Source organism: Sphaerodactylus townsendi, linkage group LG01 (assembly GCF_021028975.2).
Source record: "Sphaerodactylus townsendi isolate TG3544 linkage group LG01, MPM_Stown_v2.3, whole genome shotgun sequence".
Taxonomy (NCBI): Eukaryota; Metazoa; Chordata; class Lepidosauria; order Squamata; family Sphaerodactylidae; genus Sphaerodactylus; species Sphaerodactylus townsendi.
In genome coordinates, this window is record NC_059425.1 from 179,561,184 (window position 1) to 179,574,112 (window position 12,929).

At 47.0% G+C, this 12,929-nt stretch overlaps 1 protein-coding gene across 2 annotated transcripts in view; it reads left to right on the forward strand.

The window, feature by feature from the left end:
- Positions 1-12,929, forward strand: part of LOC125435056 (1-phosphatidylinositol 4,5-bisphosphate phosphodiesterase beta-1) — a 678,436-nt gene that overhangs the window by 485,978 nt on the left and 179,529 nt on the right. For both annotated transcript variants that reach the window (XM_048501078.1, XM_048501071.1), the window contains one exon: positions 5,272-5,429. In XM_048501078.1, coding sequence (XP_048357035.1) covers positions 5,272-5,429 — 158 coding nt within the window. The remainder of the gene's footprint in view (positions 1-5,271; positions 5,430-12,929) is intronic.

The window sequence follows — 12,929 nt, forward strand, 5'->3', positions numbered from 1 at the left end:
GCGCTGCTGGCACTTGCCTGAATTGAACTCCTCCCAGCAAAACCGGTGACGCCCATCGCTCTAAAGGCACTTCTGGACCCAGGGTCTGCTGGCGGGCATAGGGCTGGACTGAATAGGTCCAGGCTGGGTTATAAACTGCATCCAGACGGGCATAGTGTATATGAGGCACCCTTCGAGCCTCCTCATCATAACTGATGGCAGTATCGCCGGGCGATAGACCGGCCCTGAGAACATGGCACTGGTGCGAAATAAGCCGCTGCCCGGTGGCGGAAGGCTGTCACATCAGCTCTGGCATACTCGCTGTAACCAGCTAGCCAGTTCTCATCGATCAGCCAACCCACCCTTCTTGTTATTAGGTCCACGGGAGCTCTGTCAAGATAACCCAGGGCCCTATAGGTCTAAGAATTCAAAAAAACGCCCACATAGTAGCCACATGCCCTGTTCCTGAGTTTTTTTCGGAATGTGGGAAACCGGGGTCAGATGCAGAGTGGTCAGCCAAACCAGCTGAAGGCTGGAGTCGATTCGTGAATGCTTGAAGGCATTTCTCCCACGCTTCAGAGCGGGAGGTAGAACAGGGAGAGCTCCGGGTGGCCCAATAATTCCCCTCTCCTCGTGAGGGAAGGCATCCTCAAGAATACTCACTAGACGCATCGAAGCCAGAGGAATTTGGCCACCGACAACCTCTTAATAGCTTCTTCTTCTGGCGAAGCTCTCCCAGCCCTGGCAGCTCTAATCGCCTTCTCCCCTCAGAAGATGTGGATCCCTGCCCAGGTTCTCAGCTTCCCGTGGGAGTAGCAGGAAACCCTTCCCCAGGACCCCTCAAAGGGTTCACACTCCTCGCGGACTGACCTCTCGTCAGGATGAACTGACTGGGGCCCCCCGAGCAAACTGAGCCAGTGTTCGGCCATGCCCTGAACAAGGAGGTTGCTCATCTCGCCCACTTGAGGAAGATGCCAGGGAGCGGAGGGCTGCCGCCATGGCTAAGAGCCAAGGCCAGCTGGGTGGCCCGCAGGAGCATTCTCCCCGGCCGCCTAGGAGGCTGGAGCAGATGCCCTGAGAGGTCTGGGGTCTCCGGCCTGGTACCCTCCCTGGGCCTGGTAAAATTGGCAACGAGGGGGGCTGCCGTCTGCCCTGCAGGGCCTCCTGTCTACTGAAGGCCGCTGGAAGCACTGCTGTGGGTCCAAGCCCAGCAGTGCTTGGTGCATAAGCAGGCTTGGCCCCTTTGCCGGGCGAGGGCGGAGGAGGAGGGGGGCTTGCATCTGCCACGTTTGTGCTTGGCACGCTTCTTGCTTGTATGAGGACCGAGCCCTCTCTGCACTAGGCTTACCGCTGCAACTCGCTAGGGCATGGCCAGCTTCAAACCTAATCACCTAATAAGGAAAGCTAGCCAAACAACAAGAAAAAGAGAAAAGAAGGGGTGGCGCTATGAGCCTTTCCCCCGCCGATACATGTAACGCAGGAGGTTGCTGGGTGTGGCCAAGGACCGACAGGGCAGGTCACGACGTGGTCTCGAGAGGCCGTGTTGGCTGTTGGGGCCGCGGCTGGGCGGGGCCAGAGCAGCACTCAGAAACAGGCAATAAGGAAGGAGAAGGAAGGAGCGACGAGCAAAGGGAGGGGAGTGCTCACCCGCAGGGAAATGACGCCGCTGAGCCCAGAAGATCCAACGCACGATCTCTGCCAGCTGAGCAAGTACGGGGAAACTCGCCCGGCAATTTAATTACGGGTGGAGGCCAGTCAGCCTCACACACAACTGAGCCCCATGATTCAATCGCTGGGCGCTTGCTACACGCATGCGCAGCGCAGCCTTTATGCTCAGCCATTGGTGGAGGTGCTACCGCTGCGCGGAGACACAGCCCTTCGGCTGCAATTACGGTCTCCGTAAGTCGGCCCCACTTTGTTGTTATTATTAATTGATTTGATAAACCGCCTCACCCCCCCAAAGGCTCAGGGCGGCAGGCCACAGCAAATGACAAGACAATAAAACAAATTGAATAGCTCCAATTAAAAACAATACAAAACCTTAAAACTATAGCAGCAGTAACCAAAAAAAAAATGAATAATAATAATAAAAGGCGTCTGGCATCAAACCCCAGTGGACAAACATATTGGAGTAAATGTTCTTAGTCTTGCCAGTGGACCCCTATTTTATATTTCCCCACCTCTGAAGGAGCTTCAGTGTTCGGCTCTGCTGCTTGAAACCGCTATGTGCTCTATCTGCGGACACACTCCCTACTTGTTCTTCTCTCCCCTTGGACCAGGAAAGGGATTTGGGCATCTTTGTTGATAGTTCCATGGGAATGCCAACTCAATGCATGGCAGCTGTGAAAAAGGCAAACTCTGTGCTGGGGATAGTTAGGAAAGGAATTGATTGAAAAAAAACTGCAAAGATTGTCATGCCCTTATAGAAAGCCGTGGTGCGACCGTACTTGGAGTACTGTGTTCAGTTCTGGTCGCCACATCTCAAAAAGGATATTGAAGAGATAGAAAAAGTGCAGAGAAGGGCAACGAGGATAATTGAGGGACTGGAGCACCTTCCTTTTGAGGAGAGGCTGCAGCGTTTGGGACTTTTGAGTTTGGAGAGGAAACATCTGAGGGGGGACATGATTGAAGTCTATAAAATTATTCATGGGGTAGAAAATGTTGGCAGAGAGAAATTTGTATCTGTTTCTCACAATACTAGAACCAGGGGGCATCCATTGAAAATGCTGGGGGGAAGAATTAGGACTAATAAAAGGAAACACTTCTTCACGCAACGTGTGATTGGTGTTGGGAATATGCTGCCACAGGAAGTGGTGATGGCCACTAACCTGGAGAGCTTTAAAAGGGGCTTGGACAGATTTATGGAGGAGAAGACGATCTATGGCTACCCATCTTGATCCTCCTTGATCTGAGATTGCAAATGCCTTAGCAGACCAGGTGATTGGGAGCAGCAGCAGTAGCAGCAGCAGCAGGCCTTTGCTTTCACATCCTGCGTGTGAGCTCCCAAAGGCACCTTTGAATTATCTTGTGTGATCTGGTAACCTACATAGCAGCAGCAAGGCATGGCTAGTACACATGTTTTTTATAGTACTGACACTGGAGAAGCACATGTTCTGTACCCTATGTATCCAGATTTAGGGGGACACATACCTTTTGGCTGGGTAGTAAAACATGACTTGCTAGACTATTTGTTCTTACCAGCCTGAACAGCTAAGAACCCTTAAGCTTCCAGTCGGTTAGATAAGAAGAGGTAAACTAACATTATAGCATTTCATCCTTGCCTTCTCCTCCGTCATTTCAGTGGAAAGAATGCAAGTCAGCCTATTTTGAAACTTTATTGGTTTCTGTAACTCTGTAGCATGCATGTGTGTAGTTTGTAGGGGAGGGGATGTTGGTCTAACCATGTCTTTTTTCAACGGATAGCAATTTGTTCATGTTCTCCAAAGAACCTGGAGCTTTTTAGTCTTCTTGGCAGACAAGACAATAAAATAATAGGCCACTTTTCAGTGAGACCAGAGACTAGGTTGTACCACTAGAATTAAAAGGTGGGGGGCTCACACACATGATCCCATTTTGGATCCCTACAGATGGCCGGCAGAAGGGGGCTTTCCCCCGACAGCTTCCTGAGATCCCTAAGAAGGGGATGCTCAGTGTCACAGGAACTCTGTGGACAAAATTTGGCGGGAAACCAGACCTTGCTGTGAAGAAGGGTAATTGGGTGGCAACGGCCCTTTGAGCACAAGTCACCTAAAGTGTTTGCAGAAGTTTTGCAAAACTTTTTCAATCACTTCCCGCTTGTTTGTACTCATCCTCTCAAAATCTTTCATGGCTGCCGTGAGGGTTTTTTCCTCTCTTCTTGGACTATTTGCAGAATCAGTGCTTTGAAGATTTGGGGCCTGGATTCTCTGCTGCTGTGTGTAATCAATGCCTCAAAGATTTAACCAATTTTTTTAAAAAAACCATGGAACTGACAAAAATAAAGAGATGAGGGGGAACGGAATGAGCTCCGGAACACGATAAAATGATGAAGAGGGGAAAGTTTAAGGACAGCACAAAAACATGGAAAACCCAGCAGGAATGATGACATGTTTTAAACATGCCAGCCAGAGATGGGATCCAGCAGGTTCTCACAGGTTCCCGAGAGTAGGTTACTAATTATTTGTGTGTGCCGAGAGGGGGTTACTAATTGGTGATTTTGCCACGGGATTTTTGCCTTAGTGACGCCCCTCCTCTCAGCAGGAGCGCGCAGAACTTGAAGCAGTCTAGCAGGAGGTGCGCCAGCGTGCGTGGCAGCCTGCGCCTGCGTGCATTCGTTTCCCACCCAAGGACTGGCGCAGCAGCTGCGTCCTTGCCACAGCCCCACCCAGCAATGCCCCGGCCCCAGAATGCCCAGCCACGCCCCTGTTGTGCCCCGCCCAGCCCCATTGGCGCTACGCTACAGTTTGAATCCCACCACCATGGGAACCTGTTACTAAAATTTTTGGATCCCACCACTGATGCATGCCCAGCGAGAGAAAACGTTTTGAAAAAGTGTCACACAAAAGAGTAGTTGTAAAAGGGTTTTCAGATGGAACGTTTCCAAGGTGAAAATAAAATGTTTTTGGAATGTAAGGGGTGGGTGGGCAATGCAGAACTCCATAGCGGAAACGTTTTGTTTCCTGCCTGAAAATGTTTTTAAAAGGTTTGTGCGGAATGGGTCATTGTCTCCATTCACCCCTCTTGTGTCTCTGGAAGGAGCGGCAGAGTCACCAGACCTCCTTTCAGTACTCTGTCTGACTGTGGAAGAATTCAGGACATGCTTAAGTCTCTCTGACCAGAACAAAAGCCACATAAAAGTGCTGTACTTTGATTAACGTACGCCAAATTCATTGCACCCTATTCATTAATACTTTGAAATTGTCACAAACCCCCTGCCTTAGATGTGAAAGATAAATCTGGCTTAGCCCTTTAAAAATATGGAAATAAAGGACATATAAATTAGGCACATTTTCTTTCACATTCCTTCTTAACATCATTTTCCTTTTTTTCTTCTTCCTCCATTTGCCTCCAAGTCATTTCCTTTACTTGGGTCAGAGATTACTTCTGGCGATGCATCTGGCGGCAAAAGCAGAACCGCGCCGTGCTGATTCGTTCTATGTGACTTTCATACAGATTTATGCATTTTAAAAGGGATTTGTTATCTTGGGCCTTGTCACTGGGCAAAACTGGATGATGTTAAGTGTCCGTAGCTGTTGGGAAATGTGCGCCGAGCCCCACATAACGTACCATCTCTCCTGTGCCTTGTCTTCGCAGCTGGACAGCTGGCTGGGAACTCCTCCGTAGAGATGTACCGCCAGGTGCTGTTGTCCGGCTGCCGTTGTGTTGAGCTGGATTGCTGGAAAGGCCGGACGGCTGAAGAAGAGCCGGTCATCACACACGGGTTTACCATGACGACTGAAATATCGTTTAAGGTACGTTCGAAGGGCATTGCTTGGATTGTGACGTGTCGGAATAGAACGGCAAAGCAAAATGGCGGGCAAAAGCTCAGGCGTGCCGTTTGATCGGCAGGGGAGCATGAGAGAGTTGACAAAATCTATCCAGAACAGTGTTTACCAATCTTTTCGATGTCACGGTACCCTTGACCTCACTCTTCATATCTCACGGTACCCCTGCCATCCCCCCCACCTTCCCCTCCCAGTGCCCCTGCTTGCACCACCCCCACCTTCCCCTCCCAGGGTGAAGAGAAGAACTGGGGGGGCAGGAAGTGGCTGCTGACCTTGTGGCAGGCCTTGCCCTGAGCCAACTCCATGTCCTTGCTGGCGCCGGCAGGAAACACCACAAAAGTGGGGGGGGGGTTAGCATTGCCACGGTACCCCTGGGACATGCTCACAGTACCCCAGGGTACCACGGAACCCTGGTTGAAAATCACCGGTCCAGAAGTACCAGATTGGGTGTGCTCAAGGGTCAAGCTGGAAGGCATCACTGAAACCTTAAAGCAAATGTGCAGTATAATGTCATCTGAGGCTGAGTCACATCTTCCCAAGCTACAGTGAACAGCTACAGCAGTGATGGAGAACCTATGGCATGGGTGCCAGAGGTGGCACTCAGAGCCCTCTCTGTGGGCACGCACAAACAGAGTTCATCATGGGGGGGGAATCCCCCACACACATCTCACGGGGACATGCAGGGTCAAATGTCCCTGGGCGCATGGCAGCTGGTCATGTGGGGGGGGGGCGAGAATCATCTCCTCCCCTCGACCCCGCCCCACCAGACTGCTCCCTTGGCTGGCAAAGGAGCTGTGTAGCTGGGCTGCCGTCAGGCGACCCTCGGCCCCACCCCATTAGGGGCGCCTGGTGGCAGCCTAGCCAACCTAAGGTAAGCGGGGTGCAGGGGAGCGGGGGCAGATGTTGAGCAGATGTTGCCCCAGGTGCCATTCCCCCCTATGCATACAGAGATGTGGAAGTTGACAGGAGAGGGGCTGCTAGGCCTTTCCAACCACGCCGTCATTGACTGAGTTGCTTGTCTTACACTCAACACGGTTCAACCTCATGAACAGACTGTGCTAACACTCACGCATGCTAAATGCACACCCTCTCCTACAAGCAGGAAAGCAAGAACAGCAACACACGCCCACTGCTAGTATCTCTGGTGTCTCTCCCAAAGTACTTCCTCCCCGCTCCTCCATACCATCAAGGTCTTTAATAGGTGACAACCTTGAATGAGCTGCTCAGGAATTGCCTTGTTTCAAGATGCAGGGATATTTCTACAGGACATTGTAGGACATGTTACTTGCCGAGAAAGCATAAATTTGCAGCCGAAACTGCATGGCCTGTGGTTCAGGAATCAGACCCACCAGGCAGCAATTAGCAGATGAAATACCAAGTGGCAAGTTCAATATATACAAAAGTGCAGCGGCAGTTACTTAGGCAGGGTGGATATTTAATATGTCACTTAACTTTTATCCGTCTTCACTACCAGCAATGTGTTCCATCAAAGGAAAAGATGCAAAGATTCTAGAAAGCTGAGGGTGCAGGCATATCTTAGAGATGGTTGTATGGAAAAGATGATAACAGGCGTTTGTGAAAAACAAGGAAGCGGTTTCAGATGTTTCTCCCAGCGATTTATCAGATGTCTTCATCAATGTTTGGGTACCATAACTGCTTAAGTTAAATTACATGAGCAAATACAATGCTGGTCGAGTGAGTGAAAAATTGCTTTCCATTTCACCAATATCAGCAAATATCTGGTCAAGGTCATGCATTTGCAGGACCTTTCCCTTTGTCATAACATCTCAAAGGGCATTTTATTAACTGGCTTATAAAGTGTACAGTGTTGTGTACAGCACTGCATGATTTATACCCTCATTACAGAGAGATGCACTATGGGAGAAATTTGGCAAAACGTGCATGTTTCTCTCTCTCACACACTTTTTCTTTTGTGCTTCTCCACTCTTAACTTTTTCACCAGAATATCCAAAGTCCTGAGACAATGTGGCATGAAAAGTTACTGCAAAATGCGTAGCTCACATGTCCCCTTAACTTGCGTTATCGTAGCATTTCAGACTTACTTCCTTTCTGGCAGTTACAGTTGATAATGATGTGTGTCGGCTTTTGTTTCCTGCGAGATATTTATATAGGACACATGTTAATCGTATTTTTTGATCTGGTGAGAAGGCATGCTTCTTGGCTTCATTTTCCATCTCACTCAGTTAAACCACGTTGTACCGTTTACACACGGGCTGCGTTTCTCAATTGATGCAACATGCTTGAAGACATCACTCTCTCAAGGCTGCATGTTTTAAACCTTCATGGCTGTGAAAGCTCTGAGAATAGACTGAATTATGAACGAACCATTATAGCATTTTAAAGTTTTTATACATATTTGTTGTGTGTAGTTTTCATCCCGTCTTTTTTGTTTTTGTTTTGTTTTCTACCTTTCCCTTTTCATTGCTTATTGCCAAATCTCCATGTGGAACCTGGAGAACTCCTCGTATTACAGCCAATATCCAGGCTACCAGTGGCAAAACTGCAACGGGGCGGAGGGGTGCCACGCCCCGGGTGCACGCCATTGGCATCACGTTAAGGCTAGTGGCATTGGGCTTGCATATCTGAGGGACAGCATCTCCCCATACTGCCCCGCTAGGGCCCTCCGCTCCTCAGAGGAGCATCTGCTGGAAATCCCTGGCCCAAAACAGATCCGGCTGGCCTCAACAAGGACCAGGGCTTTCACAGCCCTGGTTCCTACCTGGTGGAACAGGCTCCCTAAGGAGACCAGGGCCCTGTGGGACCTTCAAAGTTTCCGCAGGGCCTGTAAAATGGACCTGTTCCGCCAGGCTTTTGGCCAGCCGGGATAGCCATCAGACCCTCATGTCATCCAGGCCCCCCATGGATTGGGTTGGGGGGAGGGAACTGTCACCATATTGATTGTTTTAAATTACAGATTGAACTACTGTTTTATGTTTTATTTTATGTTTTTAATTATGATGTACACTGCCCTGAGCCTACTGGGGAGGGCAGTCTAAAAATATAACAAACAAACAAACAATAAAACAGCTGTGTTTCTGCACTCCTATGTTCCTGCTGGGTGACCTTGGGCGAGTCACAGTTCTCTCACAACTCTCAGCTGCACCTACCTCACAAGGTGTCTGTTGTGGGGAGAGGAGGGGAAAGGAGTTTGTAAGCTACATTGAGTCTCTTTACAGGAGAGAAAGGTGGGGTATCAAACTCTTCTTTTTCTATTCTAATTCCTTTGTACTTTAGTAGTTCGTAGCCTTACTTAGGGAGGGGTTGGCATGGGATAACTTTATCTCAGCAGATTTCAGAAGCTAAGGAGGGTCAATACTTGGGAAGGAAGGTCTACCAAGGAAGACTCTGTATAGGAAGGCAGTGGCAAGCCACCTTTGCTTCTTACTTGCCTTGAAAGCCCTCTGCTGCAATCTGCATAAGTCAGCTGGAATTTGATAGCACTTTACACACTCCCACACAGATTTAGTAAAAAAAGTACCTCCAAACCACCAGAGGTGTATGCTGGCAGGGGCTGATGGGAATTGTAGTCCATAACATCTGGAGTGCCAAAGGTTCACCACCACGGGCCTATAGGGACATGGCATCACCCATGTCCCTGGACACACACCTTTTGGTCACATGGAGTTGCTGGGTGCCCCCATGACGAAACAGCATGCGCCCCAGCTGCATGCCCCTGAGCCCTGCCCCCGGCCTCCGTGCAGGCCAACTTTTGCCCTCCCCAGACCCTGGGGATGGCAGGAGCTGGCCTGCAGGGGGGTGGGGCGTGGTGCTCAGCACCCCTGAGCCACGCCCCCAATCCCTGCCCCCGAGCTCAGGGGGCACAGGGGGGTGGAAGTTGGAACACCCTGAGAAAGTGTTGTCCCTGGTGCCGTTTCCCCCCAATACGCCTCTGCAAACCACACTCCATTGTGCTACCTACCAAAGTGACCTTGTGGCTTACCCCTCTCATCCTGTTACGAGGCTAACATGTTGTCTCCACTTCTGCTGATGCTGAGTATAGTTTGTGGCCCCACTGTAATATATCAAATGCATTTTATTATTTGATCAAATAGCCAAATGACATATTAGTCCAGGAAGTAATTTTCATAGTTACAGGGATACAAGTAGCAGGCACACAAAATTTGGTTATGTTGGATGTGGCATTTGCATTTGGAACAAGCTAAGGTGTGCATAGGTAACAAATTGGTATCAATGCATGATATATATGAGATGTATGTCGAAGCGGCTGTCTGAAAAATGGCTGAATGCGCTTTGTGTCCTACAGTTCTTTTTACTGGTTCCTTCCAGTCACTCAACTTGATGTGTCAAGTAATCTTGGCAGATAGAGTTAAATAGGTGGTAAGGAAGGTGTCTGTCAGAAGAGCTTTTCACTGGAAAGCAATTCTACTCTCGATCAAATAGCAGAATAGTATAGTCTATCTAAGAAAAAGATACTAGCAGGGTTGTATATTCTGCCATTACAGAACTCAACATGCCAAACCTTCCTTGTTGTAGAATGCTGCGCCTGGGTCCTAGTGCTTACCTAGCCCTGCTCCCCACCCCATCCATTTTGAATGTTTGAAAGTAAAAATACATTTTGGCATTCAAAAGTACCATGTATCAAAGTACCATGTTCAATTATGCCCAAAACAATGGTTTTAACAAAGGCAGCATGTAAACATGAATGATAATTCTCATATTTATTCGGGACTACATTCTAATGCGGAAGCGTACAATTTTCTTGATCTCTGCACCTCAACTGACCATGCTAACATCTTTTTCTGAGACAGAATGTATTAGCTGCTGGTAATTCCAATAGTCAGTTAATTCCTGTTCTTCCTGCATCATGTTTTGGAGGTCTGGAAATGCAGGGCTTCACATACTGTGCTGAGTAGTATCTGTTAATCTCTGCTCTGACTCCTGCAGTCAATACAGGAAGCTGCCTAGAGAAGTTATTATGAAACAGGGTATAAATATATATAAATAAATGGTATTTATAAATCAATCAATTTGAACATCACAAAGCATCTGTTGCGGTCTCCAAAAAAGTAGGCTGGTACTAATATATAATATGGCTTACTGGTATACTTCCTCATTACTGTTGTAGGCACTGTTGTATATGTTTGCTGTATGTTTGCTGCAATCAGGGAGTGAAAATCTACAGGTGATCCCTGGCCAGAGAGATGTCCAGCTTGCCTTGACCAGGGCCAGGGTATTGAGGTAGTTTATGATTTAGGCCTTTCACTCTTCTGCCATCTTGCTTTCCCTGCTTGCATTGGGTATGCAATGGTTGAAATTCTGTCACCATTGTTTTAGATTAGATTAGAATGTATTTTATACTATTATTTTATTATACTGTATTATAAAATTGTTGGTGGGTGGCATACAAATATAATACAATAAAGATATATTTTTTAAGTTTGTCTCCCTGTTTTTTGGGCCCAAAACACCAAGAAAGCTATGGCAAATTAAAATTATACATAAAAAGTATCCCACAAAAATCAACAGCTGAAACAAGAACACAGTTAAAGGCCCAACAATCAGAGTCAGCAATATCATAAAACACAAAGCTGCTTTATACGGAGTCAGACTGTTGAGTTATTAAGGTCAGGACTAGAGTTGGTCGATGCTAAAAAAGTTCGGTAAAATTTGGATTCGATTGTTTTGGAACATAAAATGATTTGTATGCCCGAATCCGAATCATAGCCAATTCAGATATGCCCGAAAATTCGGGTAAATCCAAAAAATTCGGGTTTGTTTTATTTATTTTTTATTTTTTAGTGTTTTTACACGTTTTGGCATGCAGAGGGCACAATTTTAAATCTAGCAGCACCAAACCTTCAGGATGTCATCCGGAGACTGTCCTGATGATTCTCCCCAAGTTTGATGAAGTTTGGTTTAGGGGGAGCAAAGTTATTGACTCTCAAAAGGAGTGCCCCCATCCCCCATTGTTTCCAATGGGAGCTAACAGGAGATGGTGGCTCCACTTTTGAGGGCCCATAACTTTGGACCCTCTGAACCAAAAATGTGAAAGGGTAGCTGAGACGCTGTGACAACTGGAGACACCTAGTATCGAGAACCTTGACGTTGACCTTTTCTTCAGGACCTGTGGTTAATGTCAAGTTGTCCTAACTGAGATTGTAATGCTGGTGAGGATGCCGGTATGAATGTCGCTTGAAAAATACAGCTGTCACTGTGTTTCAGCTTGATGACACATACTGACTAGTAAAGAAGGAAGTGTTCTTGAAATAATATGTCAGAGGGAGGGTGAATCGATTTTGAATTATCGCTAGCTACTGGCATTAATCAGGGCACGCTGGGACCACAGCTGCCCATGTATGTGATCAGAATTTGTGTAGAGTCATCTTTCCTGACTCAAGTTTCAGTATGTGAAAACAGAACTAATGCATTTTTACCATGTTTCGGCTTGGCTGACCTGAATTTGTCTTCTCGCCTTTTGACTTCGAGCAACCTGGGAAGTTGTTTTTTCTCTCAAACTATGACATTTCCTGGTAAAACAGAACTTAATAACTGGACGAGTTTTGACTAGACAAGTACATTTAAGGTTGTGTGTTCAAATAGTTTTCCCGTCAGATTCTGGGTATTTGTGTACCTTGACCTTTTTTCTCCATCCTTGATGGAGGAAAATAGATCACAGTGAACACTGAGTTAATAAACATTTATCCCACTGTTAGCCGTTGTTTGATGTTGAGCTATCCATCTTGACACCTTTTGATTCTCTCCCACTGTTTTTGTGTTTTCATCTCAGTCGCTTGAAATGTTTTAATTTTGATCCTTTTGATGATTCATGTTCCACACTTGAAGCAAAATCTGTGGAAAACGTACGGTCACTCTTTTCCCTTAGTGTCTGCATAGGTTGATTAATAATTATGCAAAGGGTGTTTTGAAGGAGTTCCCTCCCTTGTCGAGAAATTGTGTGTGTGTTAAATATCTGCCCTTCTGTGTGTTTAAGCAATGATCAGGTAGCAACAGTTTTATAATAGGAAAGAGATATTTTTAATATAGAAGCAAAATTATACAAGTACCCATTTATGAAGTCATGTATGGGATAATTATTTTTTCATTCCGTGGTATGATTATTTGTTATATATGTACTATTCCGCATGCCATAAATATTACATGTTTAGGACATTACAGAAAAATCTGTTTGGGCTGTTGTGTTCCCACAGCGCGGGAGAACACAAGTGTTGCCAGTCAAAATGGATCGTTTTCCCCACCTCCTGCACAGAGCTCTTGCACAGTTTCACAGTTGCACCTGCCATTTTGTGTGTTGCAGCAGATTCTCCGTGAAGATTCCCCACAGTGGTTTCCTCTGCTTGCAGTTCATCCGTGCGTGATTTTGCTGTAAAAAGCAGATGAATAAAGTTTGTCTTGCCTAGCAATCCTGTGTTCATGTCGTTTTCCCTTTTTTGTTTTGTTTTGAGGGGGATGTCTGCGAAGCTATGG